This window comes from Rattus norvegicus, chromosome 1 (genome assembly GCF_036323735.1).
Source record: "Rattus norvegicus strain BN/NHsdMcwi chromosome 1, GRCr8, whole genome shotgun sequence".
Lineage (NCBI taxonomy): Eukaryota > Metazoa > Chordata > Mammalia > Rodentia > Muridae > Rattus > Rattus norvegicus.
The window spans coordinates 55,019,329-55,039,411 of record NC_086019.1 but is presented as its reverse complement, the minus strand read 5'-3'; the positions used below and the strand labels follow the sequence as shown (position 1 = coordinate 55,039,411).

Sequence of the window (20,083 nt, the reverse complement as noted above, 5' to 3'; positions counted from 1 at the left end):
AGAACTACTGAGCCAGAGAACACACAAAACACCGTAGAGCTCGAGAGACAGCTCTACACCATCTACAGAAGCCAGGGAACAGAGGCCATTTGAACAGAGGCCATCTGGTGTGGGTTGAGAGCCCTAGAAAGCTGGGTGAGGGTGGGGGAAGTAGGAGCTGGGGGAGGGGCAGCATTCTGTGGTTCACTTTACTCTCTTGGAGAAGGGAGGTCAGAAAAGTCCCCCTTTTCAGGGAAAGAGATAGGCTTCCGTGGTGATTTTACCACATTACTTTGGCCCCCCAAATGAAGGATTTCTGTTTAATATTCTTTCTTTTTGGTCCTTAGCAAAGTTACATCTGTTTTATTGATTTTTATTTCTTTCAGCCAAGCCTATTCAGCCAGGTATAGGGTGCACACCTTTGATCCTGTCAGGAGGCAGACACGGGCAGATCTCTGCTCTACACAGTGAATTCCAGGACAGTCAAGGCTACAGGGTGAGATCCTGTCTCACCTCCATGACAAACAAGGTCATGAAAAGAATGGGGAGGACTGGGAGGAAAGACAGGCCAGGTTCACACATCCCCAAGAATCCTAGGAGCCTGGCTTCTTCCTCCGTGCAGCCCCGTGAATTCCCTGAGGGGTAATGAGACCTGCTTCTACTCCAGAAAGAAGCAGATGTCCCAGGGGTGCCGTAGCTGGGGGAAGAATGAGGGCAGAGGGAGGGGCTTTTAGCTTTCCTTCCTATGGGGGGAGGGATGTATAATAGTTCAAGGTATGGAAGGACACAGGCACAGCACAGGCCTCCTACAGGCAAGAGGCCCAGGCCACTTGGAGTACTCCCTGGCTTTGCCAGAGGACAGGAAATCAGAAAAGAGGGTGTCTGTCCAAAGAACAGGGGACAGCTGTGTTCACAAGGTCTGCAGACCCTTCACCTCCCATGGAGAGCCAAGAGCAGGCAAGCAGACTTCCTGCAGGCAAAGGCAAGGCTTCCATGAAGTCTTCAGTGGAAAAGCTTGGCAGTGCTGGCAGTGAGCAGGACCCTGGGTGGGCAAAGATCCCATGGTGACAGCCAGTTCCTTGGAGGAGTGGAGCAGGGCAGAGCAAGGTTCTAGTTTTCCTCTCACGTTCAATCCGAGTTCAGGGCTCTGTGGTGCAGAAAGGTATAAAATGAAGTGTATCCAGACTGAGCCAGTCGGACCATGTGTGGCGAGGCCACGTGGTCAGCCTCTCTAGGAAGTGAGAGTAGGGGTCAGCCAGCCCTGCTCAGAACTGACCGCTGTGTCTCCCCTGTGCTATGTTCAGCGTTTCCTGGGACTTGCTTCCTGGCCACTGAGGTGTGAACAACTTCACAGTTCTGTGAGTCTGTGCTTCTCTTGTATTTAAACTACTGGAGACACGAAGAAAAAATCTCTTTACCCTGTGGAGCTGGAGAGATGGCTCAGTGGTTAAAAGCACTTGTTCTTGCAGAGGACCCCTGGGATTTGATCCCCGGTGCCCACATGGCAGCTCACCTCTGTCCATATCTTCAGTTCCAAGGGGTCTGCAGATGCCCTCTTCTGACCTCTTTGAGCGCCAGATGCACATGCGGTATGTAGACACACATGCAAGCAGAGTACTCACATACACATAAAAACAAGCTTTTTAAAAGAAGGGCTATGTGGCTCAAGGATAACTGTACCCGGGGCCTCCCTTGAGGCATGGATGGCCTTGGAGCTCCCAGCCAGGAGTGTCCTCCCTCCAGCAATTGTCACTCTGCACATAACCTTGGAGAGGGTTCTTATGAATCCTGTAAATTTCAGGAATTTCCTCAACTGTAAACTTTGTCTACTTTTGAATCTTTTGATCCTCCCTCTCCCCTCCAGGAGGGAGTGCCTCAATTCAGAGGATCTAGCTCCATGGCAAACACACCTGAAAGTGAGTTTCCTAAGGTGAGCCCTCACCTGTTGCTTCCCAAGATCTGGCTAAGGACAGGGCAGTCATGGGAACCCTCACCAGGCATTTCGTGCAGACAGGAGGCTCTGCTTTAGGGATCCCGATTTTCAATCTCACTGCACGACTGTCCCTCCATCTCTCTGTGCAAACCCTTCTACCACTCTCTTCAGTGCTTGAGGTAGGCGCCACTGTGGGAGCTGGCTGTAGCGTGAAGCACCATCTTTCTTGTGGCTGCAGGACTGCTGGGGGCACAGCAGGACACAACCCAGGCTCTAAACCCTATCTTCAGCCTCTGAACATTGCAAATGCTTACACTGCCTCCAGGCGGCTCCAGCATTCTCAGTTCCAGGAGACTTTGATAGGGACTCCAACACCTCAGGTGGAAAACAGCACAAAGGCTCTCTTCCTTGTGAAACCACAAAACCAAATTCTTCTCTCCTCTTTTTCCGCACTGGTTTGACAACTCCTGGTCAGGTGATGATGATGGTGATGGTAACGGTGATGGTATTTAATAATTCTTTTCCAACTTACAGGCTGTACATGGTTAACCATTTGCATTCAGGCAGATAGGCGTTGCTTTTAAATAGGAAGTGGTGAGTTGGTGACTTTCTTCTGGCAATTCTAGCATCTCACTACCCGTCTCTCAATGAGCACCGCTGGTTGTGCCTGTCAACAGAATAGTCCTCTCACACTTAGGACTGGAGCCTGGACAAGCACTAAGGCGGGGGTACCTGGCCAGCCCACTTCGGAGCTCAGCGTTTCCTTGGGTGAGCATGCAACCCTTCCCAACGTTTTGCAGACATGTCTTAGCTTCTCAGACATTCTCACCAATGGCAAGGATGCTTTCCTACGGGATGTGGGCACACCAAGCTTCTGTCCCTATGGTTCTGTTGGGTGGTTTTAGGAGAGGAGTATGTTTCCCAGAAACTGGCTCTTTCCGTATGGCTTGCTGGGAAGTTTACTCTCACTGCCTCACACCAGAGCTTTGGAGATGGTGTGGTTACTGCTGGTTTCTTTAGGAAGTATCTGAGAGACATCAGCCTGGAGAGGAAGGGTGTGTAGGTGTGTGGCATGTGATATGTGTGGTGTGTGCGTGTGTATGTGGTGTGTGTGTGTGTGTGGTGTATATATGTGTGTATACATGGTGTGTGTATGGTGTATGTTTGGTGTGTGGTGTATATGTGTATGATGTGTGTGGTGTGTGTGTGTATGTGGTTTGTGTATGGTGTGTGTGTATGTGGTATGTGTTTTGTGTGTGTGGTGTATATATGTGAGTACATGGTGTGTGTATGGTGTATGATTTATGTATGTTCAGTGTATGTTTGGTGTGTGGTATGTGTGGTGTGTGTATATGCATATGTCGTGTATGTGTGTATATATGGTATGTATATGTATATGTGTATGTGGTATGGTATGATGTGTGTGTGGTATATGCACGTGTGTGCATGTATGTGAGTGTGTGTCTGTGTCTGTGTGTTACTAGGAATGGAATCTAGGGTATTATGCATGCCAGACATGTATTCCACCAGTGAGCTATATTCCTAGATATAGTTTTGCTTTATTTTGAGACAGGGTCTCACTAGGGTGTATAGCCTGACTTCAAATTCACATTGTAGCCCAGGCTATTCTCCTGCCTTACCCTCCTGAGGACCTAGGATCACAGCAAAGCGCCACCAGGAACAGCTTATTGTTTTTGTCATGCTGGGAGTGAAGCACAGGCCTCAGGAAGATTAGACAACAGCCCTACCCTAGCTGCACTTTGTCCCAGCAATGTAATGTTTTCCTTATGACTTGTTATTTATTTTTTGTTATGTGTGTATGTGGGCGGGGACATGACCGCATTTGTGTGTGTCCATAGAAGCCAAAGGCAGCAAATCCCACAGGAGATGGAATTACAGGTTGTCAAGATCTGCCAAACCTGTGCTGGGAATGGACTCTAGTCCTCTGGAAGAGCAATACTTGCTCTTAGTAATGAAGTCATCTCTCTAGGCCCCTAAGAATGCAATTCTTTATTTAACTCAGTACACAGAGAGATTTGAGACCAAACCCTAAGACACAGAGGCAGTGGGAGCTTTAGGCAATGCAAGTCTGTGTATCATGGGGCACTGTGGAGACCACAACCCCCTAAATATAAAACAGATACAAAACCTACATTCCAGCTATTCTTGAAGTAGTTAAAGATTTAAATCCTGCAAATAAATAAAGGAATTATTAGCTGTGCATATAACATCAGTCTGTACTCCCAGAATTCAGGAGACAAAGACAAAGAATTGTGGGTATAACTCCATCTTGTGTCAAACAGTGAGACTTTACCTCAAAAGACAAAGCAAACAAAATGTAGAGTATGAAAGTAGCTGCCAGATAAGGAAGCAAATCATTGGAAAATACCTTCTGGGTTCCTCCTAACCAGCTCGAAAGCAGAAGAAAGCAGTGTAGAGTGTGAGCTGCACTGAGGTGTAGAGAACAGAGAAGCCAGCATGCTGGTGATTCCAGTGAACTTTCAATGCACACACCAAATACCCAGCATTGTAGTAAGAAAACTTATGACAGAACGAAGCTCTTGTAGGAATTGCATGGCAAAGTGACCCAGATCGTAGGTGACGGGGTGATGGGGGTAGGGGTGGGGGTTGGGGTTAAACATAGCTCATAGTCTCAGATGGGCCATGACCTATCTACTGTGACACTAACATACTACTGGCTTGAAAGAGTAAGGTTGCAGCAGTAACAGACAGAAAGCAGTGATCTCGATGCCCCACATATGACTTGAATTTGGTTTGCAGTCTGTGCACAGCTGAACACACACACACACACACACACACACACACACACACACCTTGTCTATGCATACTCTTTGGCACACTTCTGCATAGGCACTCATTCATACAGTCCTAGGTCAGTATAGTACATGTGTGCATATATATTCATATGTACAGACATGCACCTATCCATACACATCAGTAGAAATGCTCATGTATAGACATCACATACAGGCCTATAGACACATGCATGAAGATTCATGCATGCATGCACAAATATCCATGCCTACATACCTGTACACATGAACATCAATGCATCTACACATATGCACATATACACATAAACAGACATGCACACACATACAGATCTGGGCACATGCAACACACTCTTTCCCTCCACCCCCTTCTCCCCATCCCTCTCCCTTCCTCTCCCTCTCCCTCTTCCTCACCCTCTTTCTGGACTGCCTTTTTCTGTCCCATCTCAAAGCCAGTTGTAACCATTCTCCCAGGATTATCATTCCATTCTCTGGTGCCAGCTGAGGCTCTAATGGACCTGACAGTGGGATGCAAGTCACCTTTAGAAAGTTTCTTTGCAGAGAATCCATGATGAAAACAGTTCTAGGGAACCATATTACAGTCTGTTAAAGATTAGTTTTACACTGTGTTGAAAGTACTACTGGTGTTCAATTTTCCCTCGAGTAGCAGTTTCTTTTTCTATGAGGTTAAAATTTTACCTCTGCGGTGTTAAAACCCAGAGCAGAAGCAGGGTTGGCCCAGGCCATAAGCACAAATTCCACTCTGGCACCCTGACACTGTTTCTTCCGTCAGAAAGGGGAAGAGGTGTTCCTGTGTGGTTTCAAACCTTAAATGCGAAAGCCATGAGCTAACCTAGTCATTTGGGTGCTGGGAGGAGAGAGAGAAGGCAGAGAGAAGAAAGAGGGAGGAGAGAAAAGAGAGAGCAGAGAGAAGGTGAACAGAAAGAGGGGAGAAGGTGCCTCTGAAAGAGCTGAAAAGCCATTCAAAGCCGTGCTGTCCCCAGGGCTGCTTTCTGATTCTAGAGCCAATCCATAGAAGCTGGTCAAGGGAGTGAACAAAGCTTGAGGAGAAGTTGATTTTTTCCAGTTCAGAGAAACAGGTTCCACTTGGGTGTAACAGGGGTCGGTATGCCAAAGAGAGGTAGTCAGTGTGACTTGTGAAGCTCTCCTTTCCAAATCAGGTGCAACTGAAAGAGATGGAAAGCCACTGCAGTCCATAGCCCAGGGACAGGCTCTAAGGAGCCTCTGTGTCTGCCTTTTGAGGTCAGTATTTTCTAAGATTCCTCCAGAGAACACTGACTGAAAAGGTCCCATAGGCAGTAGGTTGGTCAGCGGTGAGGGAACAGAGACACAGCTCCATAGTGTCACCCTCGGCAGTCCAAGGAATGCCTGTAACCTTTTAGGGACCTCCACAGATGCCAAATCAAGTTTTATGAGTTTGACGCAGAAAAGAACTTCAGGCATAGCTAATCTGACACAGATATGGAGATTTTATTAAAGTTATCTTAGGAAGTAAGATACATGGGAGGCCTGGGTGGGAGATTCTCTATGGATCACAGAGAGTAAGACAGCCAAGGATGCATGCTTAAGTATCTGGACATTAGTCATATGTGCCATTTGGTGTCCCTCAATGTACCTCCTAAAATACTGTTGAGACACCTCCCCCTACCTCTTCTTTTGATATGTGAGATTATGGGGTGACGCTGACGATGTCTTGGATGGAGTTATCGTATGAAGTTAAGCCAGGGCTGCACAGAGTTGAGCACGTGTCCTTCTCATGTGAATGGATTTCTGGTGGAGATGCCTAGAAAATTAATGCCTTGCAGCTTGAAAGGGAAAAAAATAACATGCAGAGGATGCACGGTCCTCACACGAGAGCAGGCTTTCCAGTAACCTACAGGCATGAGTGGGCACTTAGCAAAGGAACCAGAGCAGGGCCAACCCCCTCTAATCCCACCCCTACCCCACACAGATGATGGGGAATGAACGGAGTTCATGAAATGAAAAGGAACCCATGTTATCCCCACTCCTCACCAGATAGATGCCCCTGTAACTACCTTCCGTCTCCAAGAGACCTCGCTCAGATCACCCATAAACTCCAGACATGCAATAAGAAGTCTAGGCTCATGGGTACTCTGCTGATAAGCATCTGTAGATAGGACCCCTGGGTCTCTCGGGACCTTTAGCTCTAACTCATGCTCACCCATCTCCTACAGGCTCTGTTCTCTCGGGCTCTTGGTCCAAGAGTTCCAGCCCATCCTGTGTTCAACTTACCCCCTCAAACTGGGGGTCACCATGTCTCAAGGGGCCTGTGTTGCTGCGGTTGAACTGTCTGAAATTATTCGTGTCACTCACATTATCTCTAATCCCAGGTAGAGTCCTGCTTTTGCATGGAGTAGAAGCCCCTCTTTCAAGTCACCATCTCTTGAGCCATGACGGATGCCCTCTCTAGCTGACCCTCCACTTCTGACGCTGAACAACACGTTATCAGGCTTGCTCAATCACCAAGGATCCCACACTCCTCCCTCAACCTCTAATCACGGTGTAAATCTGGCCAGAGAGCCAGGTGCAGATCTGGTACCGACCTCATTCTGAGCCTGGTGGTTTCAGTGGTTTTTTGCCTAAAAGCTAAACAAACATTTATTTTGCTGAGCTAGGAGTCTCCTATCACTGCTACCAAGTTGGCAGTTCATGGTGGCCGAGCTCCCTTTCAGTTCTGTAGCCAGGGATTTGATACCAACCTCAGTTGTGGGGCAGATGGGCATATTCTCTTCTGGGCTTCTAATGCAGGATCTGCGCCTCTGACCCATTCTGTTGTGGGCAGGCCTCAGTTCCTGTGGCAGGACCCGGACTCCTATTTTCACAACAGCTGTGGGAGAGGGAGGGCCCTTGCTAGCCTCTCCAGGAAACCCGCTTGGCTTGTGGCTTTACTTCTGCCTTCAACATAAGCAGCACAGATGCTTCCTACCCCAAGCTTCCCTCTCTTCCGTCTCAGGCGAGAGAATCTTGAGGGCCAAGTACCCTCAGTTCTATCTGTCCCATTCGGATATTCACGCAGGCTTTGCCAGGTAAACTGATGTGCTCACAGGTTCCAGAGACTGAGGAGTAGACTCTTCCGATCTGTGAGCACAGCGTTACTGGTGAGTCCGAGCACTGCCTCTGAGGAGCTGGTGTTAAGTGTGGAGGCTGAGTGGCCGAAGTGCAGGGAGACAATGTAGTGCAACCAATTTAAGCACATGCCTGCCTAGCTTACAAGTGAATGAGAGTCAGACTATGGTTATTTTTCTTGGCTTTGACAATTACTGGGGAGTAATCCCTAATCTACCTTTTTTTAACTGCTGGCCTGGCTACGTCCCCAGCAGTGTACTCCAGATACTTGCTGTTTCTCCTGGCCGTGTACTCATGGTTCCTCTCCTCTCATGGTGCCTTCTCCCCTCCCTCTCCCTCTCCTCCCCTCCCCCTGTCCTCTCCCCCTCCCCCTCCTCTTCCTCCTCCTCCTCCTTCCTGTCACACCCAACCAGGTAACTCAAAAACCCACCCACCTCTAATCCCTCCATTAATTGACTGTAACCATGTTTATTTAACCAATAGCTTTAAATTAAGGAACGAGGTTTACACAACAAAAATTCGGTGGTCCATCCCACTACCCAGCTGGTGGCCCATCCACTTGCACTTCCGGTATAGAATGTAGCATTAAAATACACAGCAGCAGAACAAACCTCATCAGGACATAGAAGATGTGGCTGTGCCCGTCAGCTGTGCCTGCTGGGATGGGCTCAGCAGGCTTGGTGGGCTTCCTATCAAATAAACGCTAATGTCCTGCTCTTTCAGAGCTGTTAGCTGTTTAAATGTCATGCGGGAGGGCAGCAGAGATGGCTTAGTTGCAGAGTCTTCTCTGCTTCTTCCACAACTGAATCGTGCACTTTAGATCCAACAAAGGCACTGTTTGATTCGGCCCACATTAGTTGTACGTTGATTTCGGTGTCCGCCTTATTATGTTTTTAGATTCTTGACGTTTTCAGACACAGTGAATGCGCTTCCTCTCTTTGTTCTTACACTTGATGTGGGGGATGAGAAGCTCTCGGCTGATGGCTTCGATGTCAGCCAGGGTCTGCCCCTGGGAACAGGTTCCACGGGGATCCTCACCACACTCACAGAGCGGCGGCCCATCCCACTGCCCAGCTGGTGGCCCATCCATCTCTTTGTGCCATCACAACAGACTATGCTTCCTTCTCTTGATAGCTTTCAAATCTCAGATTTAGTCATAGATTTGCAAAGTCTGTCACACTTCCCTTTATCTGTCGTCTTGTGACCACGACTACCCAAGGCTTGGGACCAGCTTGATGGTTACAAGTCAGCAGACATGTGGTGTGGTGACCATCAAGCCTGGCGCCTGAGACTCTGTCATGATAGGCTTGCATGAGTCCTGACTCCATGCTCAGTGGTGACTCTTACCTTTTCTGTGTCTTCAGATAAATTGTAAGGCTTTTATCCTACTTTTTCACATGTGTGGAGCAGGTACATATGTGTAGTCACGTGTGTGGGCACATGTGTGTGCAGGCCCAAGCCTGATGTCATGAATCTTCTTCAGCTGCTATTCCATCTTCTCCTTAAGGCAGAGTCTCTCAAACTTGGAGCCGGTTAGTCTCACTAGCCAGTCGCTCTGGGGCTTCGCTCTCTCCCCTGGAGGCTGAAGTTACAGTAAGTAGGTCCCATACCTACCTGGCATTTATAAGGGATTTGGAGATCCAAACTCTCGTCCTCTTGCTTCATGGTGAAGTCATCTCTTTTTTTTTTTTTTTTTTTTTTTTTTTTTCAGAGCTGGGGACTGAACCCAGGGCCTTGCGCTTGCTAGGCAAGCGCTCTACCACTGAGCTAAATCCCCAACCCCGAAGCCATCTCTTAAGCCTTGACTTTTGAATCTTTTGACAGCAATTGAGCCTTCCCTGACATCTCACAGAGTGGGCAGCCTAAGAAAAATGTTCTCTGGGTGTCTGTGAGACGATTTTTAAAGAGAAGACCAGAAGAAAATGCAATCTGAGAAACTTTCCCTTCATGTTTTGAAGATATAATAAACTTCGAGGAGACTTGGTGATGAGGAAGAATCTTTGGGGTGTTAAAGCACTTTGATATTTTCACTGGCACACACTGTAGGGGCCACACTGTGTCCCAGGAAGGACCCCAGTACCTGGAGAGGGGAAGGCCAAGAAGAGGCAGGCAGAGTGTGGTAAACAATGACACTTTACTCAAGGTGGCTGACAGCGGGCAAAGTGCTGTGACTTTTAACGGTACTCTCATTGAAAAAACCCCAAGGTTTCTCTCCAAAAGATAACATGGGGCAGTTTTTCATAGATTCTTTTAATAACAATTTGTTCTTTAGACTCTTTCTATACATACTTGTTTGAGAACTGCTGGCTTAGGAACATTTAAAAACCAAGGACAACCACAGCACATGTTGCGAATCGGATGTCATACGTATAGTTTGCATGTGGTAAGACCCCGTGAGTGGATGTGTGAAAGAGGACGCTCTAAGCCTGAGAAACAACCCAGAGAGGTATTGCTGTGGGCAGCCTGACTACTGTTGTTTATAGGTTCACAGAAGAATAGGCTGAAGGATCTGGGCTTCCAGCAGCTCTCTTCTTGCTATCTTTTTTTTTTTCCTTTTCTTTTTTTCAGAGCTGGGGACCAAACCCAGGGCCTTGTGCTTGCTAGGCAAGTGCTCTACCACTGAGCTAAATCCCCAACCCCTCTTCTTCCTATCTTGACAGTCTGTTTTGCTCTCAATTCTCTAAAGGACAGAAAGAAACATTGAGTTAAGAATTCACCAACATCTTTTCATCCTCAAACACCAAGTCTTCTAACAGAAAAGGGAGTACCGTCTTCAGCGAACGCAGTACTGCTCAGATCAAGGTATGGGGGTGGATTGTGATCTGGACTCTACATGCTGTGGTGGCCCAGATACCAATCCGCAACCAGTGCAATTTCCTAGCAACAGCATGCACCATTCTTGTGGTAACCGTAGTGGTTGGTTTGACAGACTGATTCATTTCCAGGTACTGTGAGAGTCTGGCATTCAAGTAAACATGACAGTTATCTTTCTCTCCAAGAGTGCTGATTGCCAATCCAGCAGTGCTGAGATCAGCGTTATTCGGCCTTCCAGGGTGCTGGCCCAGTACACTCACAGCGTTGAGCCGAGATGGGGGCGAACTTACAAATCCTGGGTCTGTTGGACTTGTTTTGCCTTTCTAATCAGTGAAAACAAGTTAAGACACCCTCTCTTGAATATAATGTGCATCTGAACAATTGTCTGCCTCTGTTACTGATGCCCTTGGGCCTGGCTTGGGAACCAGCCATAGATTCTTTTAATAACAATTTGTTCTTTAGACTCTTTCTATACATACTTGTTTGAGAACTGCTGGCTTAGGAACATTTAAACACCAAGGACAACCACAGCACATGTTGCGAATCGGATGTCATATGTATAGTTTGCATGTGGTAAGACCCCGTGATCCTCCTGACCATGAGGAACTGCCATGGCCGTCACTGGCCATCCCTTCAGCAGGAGCTGTCAGGAGCTAGCTGTACAGGCCTGAGTTACACTGTGGTTGCGATTGCCTGGTACCTTCCTGACTGCCTTCAGGCTCATCTTTACTCTATGTCGTGGGTCAGTGCCTAGCCTCAGGAGACTTTTTAAAGCTTCCATTCTCCAACTGGTTATACTTGAATTCAGAAACTGTGACTTATCATAGTGCAGGTAAATATTTTTCTTACATGCAGAGGCTAGCTAGGCATGATACACAGTGTGGTTGGCTGACCCTCGTAGTCTTTCATTCCAACAGTTTTCCCCACCAATGCAAAGTACATGGGGAGAAATCACCATGTTCCATCTCTACCCAAACCCTTCCAACTAAGGAGCCAACCTGACCACTCTCCTGCTTTGGTCTCACTAACTCTCCCCAACAGTACTGCCCCATAACCACCTCTGCACTACCCTGAACCACCAAGCCTCCTACAGTGCTTCCTATCACCTGGAGCCCCTACCCTCCCAAAATCTATACCAATCCCCCCCTTCCGGGCCACCTTCATCCTATTGGCCCACACACTTTCTGTAGCTGTCCTTTGAGCTTCTCTACCACTACCTGTCGGTGAAAGGACATTTGTGTAAAAGAACACCCGATTGTTTTCAAAGTACCGTTACTTGGGCATAATGACACACAGTTGTTGAAGCAGACCGTTCTACTGTGTGGGAACACATGAGTCACTCAGGTTCCCCTCGATCTTTAGGTTCTTCCCAGTTTAAAGCTATTACAAGGACCTTCTCTAAAAAGTCAAGTTAGTTAGCATTTTCACCGCTTGCCTGGGTGAATGCTAGGAGCCAGTCAGTGGTTCGTGCAGCCAATGCACACAGCCAGTGTTACATAAGATGAACACTCTTTGGTCCATATGTTTGTGTGACCTCGTGTGCCCCTGAATCCAGTCAGGATGATATCTGCAGCTGCACCATGTCTTTGCAGACACCCTTGCCTTCTATGGCCATCTTTGTGAGCATCCATTCAGTGGTATGTCAGGGGGTTGTGACTTGGTATTCCCCAATAATGAATATAGCCAACGTCTTGTGTGTAGATTGACCATCCCATATTGTCTCTAGTGTCTTTCATGTGTGGAGTAGTTGGGATTCTTCATAAAGATGTGACCAGATATTGGCTTGCAAATGCTATTTTCCAATTCAACTATTTCAAGTATTTTGCAAAGAGCAGATTAAGTACAAAGTATTATCATTACTTTACAATATGTGCTCTCCCCACTTTTTAAAATAATTTATTTTTATGTCATGTGCATTGGTGTTTTGCCTGCATGTAAGTCTGTGTGAGGATGTCTGATCCTCTGGAACTGGGGTTACAGACAGTTGTGAGCTGCTATGTGGATGCTGGGAATTGAACTCAGTTCCTCTGGAAGAGTAACCAGTGCTCTTAACCACTGAGCCATCTCTTCAGACCCCGCTTTTCAAAATTTATGTGAGAAGATTCTTCTGTTCCTCAGGTCACAAAGGTTTTCTTATATTTTCCTCTAGATGTCGTCTGTCTCTGCTCTTGCATTTAGCTACAACCAGTTTGAGTTTACTTTTCTTGTGGTGGGAGGGGTGGGGTGAGACACAGCTTCTTCACATAATATCCAGCTATACCAGTACTGTTATTTCAAGGTAGTTTTTCCACCACGGACTTACCTTGGTACTTCGTTCAAAACCAGCTGACTGTTTATATATAGCTCATGTATGGGCTTTGTGTTTGTCCCATGGATTCTGGCTCCTGCCTTCTCCTTCGTCAACATCCCCTGACCCTAACACTGAGACAGCCTAAGTTTTATAAGGAGGCCGTGTGAATCCTCCAAGTCTTGAATTGTTTTCTCTCTTGAATTCGCCATAGAATCAGAATCAGTTTGCCAGCTGCTCTATGTAAACACCTCCAGAGCTTTGACAGTTTGTGTTGCGCTTACACACTCACTTGTGAAGAAATGCATTGGAATAGAGAGCCATTCAGTCTAATGCTAGACATCTCTCTCTTAAATCTGTGCACTCTTCTCTCAGCTATTAAAATTTTCAACATATAAATCTTGTTCGTGAATATTCTGGGGTTCTTTTTAATCCCTTCCTCCATCCTTCCCTCCCTCTTCCTGCCTTCCCCTCCTTTCTCTCCTGTCCTCCCTCCCTCTCCTTCCCCTTCCTGCTTTCCTTCCCTTTTGCCCTCCTTTCCTCCCTCCTGACCTCTCTCCTTTCCTCCCTCCCACCTATTCTCTCTCCATCCTTTCTGCTCTCTTCTTCTCCCTCTGGATCTTAATTTATCTTTTGCTATTTGTCTTGGTTTGTCAAGACAGTCTCACTGTATTCCAGCCTGGTTCTGAACTCACTATCCTCCTGCCTTAGCCTCCTGAGTGCTAAGGTTACAGTCATGCATCACCACATTGGCTTCCAGCTTTCAGTTTCTAAATCTTCTTGCTAGGGCAGGATCCTAATGGCTTGATCCACAAGGCCTGTGTCTACTCAGGATGTCCATCCTAGTAAGCTTATGCCACATGCATGCAGATTCCTTCAGAGGCCAGAAGAGGGCACCATGTCTCCTAGAACTGGAGTTATTACTAAGAGCCCCTGACAGGGTACTATGTGGTTGGGTGCTGGGAATCAAACCCAGGTCCTCCAGAAGAGCAGCAGGTGTTCTTAACCACTGAGCCATCTCTCTAGTCTTCAAATCACGAGCTTCTATTCACATCTAGATAACTATAGTTTTTGTTCTGTGACAGTTTCTTGTATACAATTAACTGGAATTTTGGGTGAAGACTTTTATGCAGATCAATTTTTTTTCCTGTTATGACTTTTCCTAAGCCAAAGATTATAGACTGGCAATTCACAGTCTATAGCTAACCAATTCCGGTCAGGCTCATTCATTTGCGTGTTCTTTATGGCTGTTTCTGAACCACCAAAGCTGGCCCGAGTCACTGAGACAGAGCCCACAGTGTTTTCTCTCAGGCTTTTCCCAGTAAGGACCGGAAAAGCCTGTCAAGTGGATGTTTTCACATCAAGCAACGTCCATTGCGGTGTGTTCTGATGGGGTAGAATGTTCCAGAACACAGCATGACTGCACACCTTGACTTTCCTCCTCCCTAGCTTCACCTCTGCTCTCCTAACATCTGTGCTAGCGAGCTTGTGGCTGAACTGCCCGCTTCACTTTCCACATCAGAGCTGGCTCTCCCGCCCACTCAGAGAACCATTCCTACCTGCAGCGAGCATCTACTTTATTTTGGCAGGGACCATGAGCTTGGCTATGTATGGTTGCTTGGAAATGTGCCGTCACGATTTCTATTGCCTTCCAGGAAACGATGAATTTCACCGAGGCCAACTACGGAATGGAAGATTATACTGGCTCAGATTACTCTATGTTTCCAGAGACCGAGCCATGCTCTCTGCAAGAGGTCAGAGACTTCACCAAGGTGTTCGTGCCAATCGCCTACTCCTTAATCTGTGTCTTTGGCCTCCTTGGCAATATTATGGTGGTGATAACCTTTGCCTTCTACAAGAAAGCCAGGTCCATGACTGACGTCTACCTATTGAACATGGCCATCACAGACATACTCTTTGTCCTCACCCTACCATTCTGGGCAGTTACTCATGCCACTGACACTTGGATCTTTGGCAACACGATGTGTAAACTGATGAAAGGCACGTATGCGGTCAACTTTAACTGTGGGATGCTGCTCCTGGCCTGTATCAGCATGGACCGGTACATTGCCATCGTCCAGGCGACCAAATCTTTCCGGGTACGCTCCAGAACACTGACGCACAGTAAGGTCATCTGTCTGACGGTGTGGTTCGTTTCCATCATCATCTCAAGCCCCACATTCTTCTTCAACAAGCAATACAAGCTGCAGGGCCGTGATGTCTGCGAGCCTCAGTACAAGCTCGTCTCGGAGCCCATCACGTGGAAACTGCTGGGCATGGGACTCGAGCTGCTCTTTGGCTTCTTCATCCCTTTGCTGTTTATGGTGTTCTGTTACCTGTTCATCATCAAGACCTTGGTGCAGGCCCAGAATTCCAAGAGGCACAGAGCCATCCGAGTCGTGATTGCTGTGGTTCTCGTGTTCCTGGCTTGTCAGATCCCTCACAACATGGTCCTCCTCGTGACTGCAGCCAACACGGGCAAAATGGGCCGCAGCTGCAGCGCCGAGAAAGCCCTCGCCTACGCCAGGAATGTGGCTGAGGTCCTGGCTTTCCTGCACTGCTGTCTCAACCCCGTGTTGTATGCCTTCATTGGACAGAAATTCAGAAGCTACTTCATGAAGATCATGAAGGATGTGTGGTGTATGAGGAGGAAGAGCAAGGTGCCTACCTTCTTCTGTGCCCGGGTTTACTCAGAAAGCTACATCTCCAGGCAGACCAGTGAGACTGTAGAAAATGACAACGCATCGTCCTTTACCATGTAACACGAGAGCACAAAGCAGCATGCCCCGAAAGCCTTTGTGAAACTTGCTATTACATGTGAAAAAATAAAAAAGAGAGAGAAAAAGAGAGAAAAAAAAAAGAAAGTAAAAGAAACCATATCCAAATATATACAGTAACTATGGAAATGCAGCAAAGACTTCCTGCAAGATCAGAACCGGTCCGTGGCGCTGTCAGTCAAGTTCTCCCAGGTGTGGTTGACAAGAAACATTGTAGCTCCCCGGGGTTGGCATTTCACAAAATAAGACGTGGGAACTGCTGGATTACTGCCAAGTGTTTATGAACGGAAACATACTCCAAAAGGTTCATGAAGGGGATCACAGACCCAGTGACCCCTAGTGCCCCTAGTACAAAACAAGGATGTTCCTTGGGAAATCAACAAAAGTCCCCCCCCAACCCCGTCCCCACCCCCCACCCCGTAACTCATATCAGGCAGATGGCAAGTCAAAGATCCCGTACCCAGTTCCCTTTTATCTTCTTAGCAAGCACTAGGCTGTGGAGGAGGAAGGGGGGGGGGGGGACAAACATCCACAAACTGGAGCATCAACCTGGGGGGGGGCACGAACCAAGGAGGAAGTGGGGTGCCTGGGCTTGCTACTGGCACGTGAGCTTGCTTCTACAAATGGAAGCGTTCTCTGTGGTTCCCCTTTCCCCTCTGAGGTGGGCGGAGTCTGGGGAAGCAAGCGAGTATACTGCTCAGGGCTGGGCTCTGGGTTTAGCAGACTCTCGCACAGTTTACCATTCATCCCATGGGATGGGAGGTTGTGGGGAGTAAACCTGGCTTGTCTGTAGTTGAAAGTGCTTTTCTTCCGGTTCTGAGATGGAAGTGAAGATCCTGGTCACCGAGAGCTTCAAGTTACTCCAAGCTTCAAGAACAGTAGGAAGCATGCTGGCCTCCGAGACCGAGTGGAATTTTTTTTTTTAGTTATGTAAATTGGAAATCGAACCTAGGGTTTCACATAATGTTTTGCAATTGTGCTACCACTGTGCCATACTCCAGTGCCTTTTTGCATCTTTCGTTTAGAGAGAGATAGGGACCCGCTAAGGTGTCCAGGCAGGTCTTGAACTTGGCCATCCCAGAGCCTCAGCTCTTCAAATAGCTAGGATTACAGGCCTGTGCCACCATGCTGGCTCTCAGACTGGTCTTAAGGCAACTCTTCCCGAAGTCATAGTGAGTCATAAAACCAGGTTTCATGGTACTCTAGTTCTTAAAGGGATGTGTGAGCAGATGGCCAATATGACTGGAGATGCGGAAACACAAATCTCATTACAAAAATGGCTGCTGTGAGTGCCAGGATACTGACGTGATCTATTCTGATGCACGGTTTGGAAGCTGGATGGTTAGTGAACTGTCGGAACGCCTTCGTTGCCATCTACAGTGAGTGAGTAAGTGAGTGAGTGTATGCACGTGTGTGAGCGTGCGTGTGTGCGTAGCTAGACTGGCAGGTCAGAGGAGCCTGGTCTACTTACTGTTGCTAGCACTGGGATTCAAAGGATGCACCACCACCAGCGGTTTTTCTTTCTCTGTTGTTACGTAGATTCTAGGCATCGAGCTGGTCTTTGTGCTCGCAAGCCAAGTGCTTTGCTGCCTCAGCCATCTCCCCAGCCAGCATTGGAAACATAAGTCTTTAGCGTACTCCCGCCTTTTCCCACATTAAAATATAAACTTATGTACAAGCCTTAATAACTCCGAGTCTTTTTATTTGTCTTGCTTTAAAAACCATTAAGAAAACGGGGAACAGACTGTGCCCCCCAACCCCAGTTTTCATGGTGTCCTGGTTTAATTTCTGTTGCTGCAGTAAAACACCCAGAGGGACCAACAGCAACTTTGGGAAGAAGAGATCGTTTCAGTTTGCAGTCTTAGGTCCCCGCCCGTTATTGTGGCAGGGAAGTCAGGAAAGGAGAACCAGAGCCTCAGCCAGGAGCAGAGGGAGAGGGATGCACAAAGCCCTGCCGCTGACTGCTTTCTTACTTTTCTTACACAGCTCTGCCCATTCATGAAATGCTGCCACCCACATTCAGGACGGGTCTTCACACCTAACTAACCGCACACACACACACACACACACACACACACACACACACACACCCTCAGGCCAACCCCATCTAGGTAACTCCTCACTAATGCTCTGCCTGGGTGATCCTAGGTTCTGTTGGGACAACAGTTCAAACTGACAGACACACATGGTGTCCTTGAAGCAATATTTGTATTTTTCTCAATGGAAAGTGCTTTGTTTCAAGGCTGAAATGACTATGAAATCATTTTAGTTTTAGGTATTAATTATTTTGTTTCTCATTAGATAACTAGAAAAGGAAGTGGATCACCCTTGGGTGACAGAGTCCACCATCCTTAAATCCTCTGATGACCTCCTGGGCATGGATCCCTCTGTCAGTTGCCCACAGCATTCAGCCCTCATTTTGTTGTTGTTGTTTGTTTGTTTTACTTCAAGTCTAAGTGTTCACGAAGGTGAGAAGGACAGATTTCCTTGCTGAGGCATCTCAGAGGAAAGCAGAGGGAGCTGCTGGGTATTGTGGGAGCTGAGGAACCAGGGCCCAAACCACACCCTGGTCCTGCTCTTCCAACAGCTAACTCAGCACCGTTATCCTCTTATCTACCTGCCCCCTTCATGACTAGAAACCACGATCTAAGATAAGAAAGAAAGAAAGACAGAAAGACAGAGACAGAGAGAGAAAAACAGAGACAGAGAGAGAAAAGCAGAGACAGAGAGAAAATGAGACAAAGACAGAGAGAGAGAGAAGAAGAAGAAGGAGGAGGAGGATGAGGAGGAGAAGGAGGAGGAGGAGGAGGAGGAGGAGGAGGAGAAGAAGAAGAAGAAGAAGAAGAAGAAGAAGAAGAAGAAGAGGAAGAGGAAGAGGAAGAGGAAGAGGAGGAAGAGGAGGAAGAGGAGGAAGAGGAGGAAGAGGAGGAAGAGGAGGAAGAGGAAGAGAAGGAGGAGGAAGGAGGAGGAGGAGGAGAAGAAGAAGAAGAAGAAGAAGAAGATGAAGATGAAGAAGAAGAAGATGAAGAAGAAGATGAAGAAGAAGAAGAAGAAGAAGAAGAAGAAGAAGAAGAGGAGGAGGAGGAGGAGGAAGAGGAGGAGGAGAAGAAGAAGAAGAAGAAGAAGAAGAAGAAGAAGAAGAAGAAGAAGAAGATGAAGAAGAAGAAGATGAAGAAGAAGATGAAGAAGAAGAAGAAGAAGAAGAAGAAGAAGAAGAAGAAGAAGAAGAAGAAGAAGAAGAAGAAGAGGAGGAGGAGGAGGAGGAGGAGGAGGAGGAGGAGGAGGAGGAAGAGGAGGAGGAGGAAGGAGGAGGAGGAGGAGAAGAAGAAGAAGAAGAAGAAGAAGAAGAAGAAGAAGAAGAAGAAGAAGAAGAAGAAGAAGAAGAAGAAGAAGAAGAAGAAGAAAGGAGCATACTAGCACCTGCCCGTAGTCCCAGCAACTTGTAAACCTGAGGCAGGAGAATCACCAGTAGTTCCAAGTTAACCTATGCTACACAGTAAGACTCTATATCAAAACATAACAGCAAACGATAAAACTAAAAAATACTCATCGCTCTTCTGCTCTGACCCTAAGACCGTCACGGACTGTGATGAGGTCAGCAATGTGTTCTCTAGTGCCCCCTGGAAGGCTGCATAGACCCACTGCCATGGAGGGGTCTGTACAGCCACATCACCAGGGATTGGTGCTGTACTGCGGGGCCCTATACTCCACAAACCAGCACCCCAACTCTTCATCTCCCCCCTTCTCCTATTGCAGGGCTGGGTACAAACCTGGGCCTCGTGTGCACAGGAGACACTCTGCATCTGCAACCTCTGACTCCCCAGGAAGGGACTAGCCACAGTGAGGTACCCTGAGCTTCTTTGACGTCCACCCGCAGACTCAGTCTCTGACTGAATTCCAGACTTGTTCTTTACTGTCAGCGAGTCTCTTAGGAAAGTCACACGGAGAGTGGCAGCCTCTGTCTGTGGCACTTGAGTGTCTGTGTGCTGAGTCTGCATTTTTCTCACCTCCAGCATCTCCTTCTCCTCACAAGCAGCCATCCCCACACACTTAATGTTCCCCATCTTCCTCCATCTGCTGCTAAGGTGGGCCATCCTCAGCACTCTGCCAGTCCTCAATACCTTCATGCCATGGGGACCAGGGACGCCTACCAGATTCTCCTGTGGGCTGCCAGTGGTCACACTTGTCCATGGGAGTGTTTCCTCTTTCAGTCAGAGACCACTCGGTAGTCAGTTTTCATTGCCCCGAGGAAGGCTGTTTCAGAACTTACAGCATTGGCTTCATGTCTGTTAGGGTCCTTTGGGTAAGAGAGAGCACTACAAAGTACAGTGGCTGAGGTACTCAGGCCTGCAAGCAGCAGAAAGCCTAAAACAGGAGCGCTGGATAGTTTCCA

The 20,083-nt window shown here is 47.6% G+C and overlaps 1 protein-coding gene and 1 long non-coding RNA gene across 6 annotated transcripts in view; one reads left to right on the top strand and one right to left on the bottom strand.

The window, feature by feature from the left end:
- Ccr6 (C-C motif chemokine receptor 6) overlaps window positions 1–17,375 on the top strand; it is a 33,821-nt gene extending 16,446 nt beyond the window's left edge. For 2 of the 5 annotated variants that reach the window (XM_039110679.2, XM_039110677.2), the window contains exon 4: window positions 14,569–17,375. In XM_039110679.2, coding sequence (XP_038966607.1) covers window positions 14,575–15,675 — 1,101 coding nt within the window. In that variant the 5' untranslated portion in view covers window positions 14,569–14,574 and the 3' untranslated portion in view covers window positions 15,676–17,375. Of the gene's footprint in view, window positions 1–2,540; window positions 2,681–7,691; window positions 7,845–14,568 lie in introns of those variants that run through there. The other 3 variants (XM_008758755.4, XM_008758756.4, NM_001013145.1) reach the window with 3 other exon arrangements.
- On the bottom strand, window positions 6,177–12,032 carry LOC134482722 (uncharacterized). The gene is made up of 2 exons (XR_010059199.1): window positions 7,446–12,032; window positions 6,177–6,508 (listed from the first exon to the last, which is right to left on the bottom strand). It is a non-coding gene; the product is annotated as an uncharacterized LOC134482722 (long non-coding RNA).
- Window positions 17,376–20,083: the final 2,708 nt, after the last annotated feature.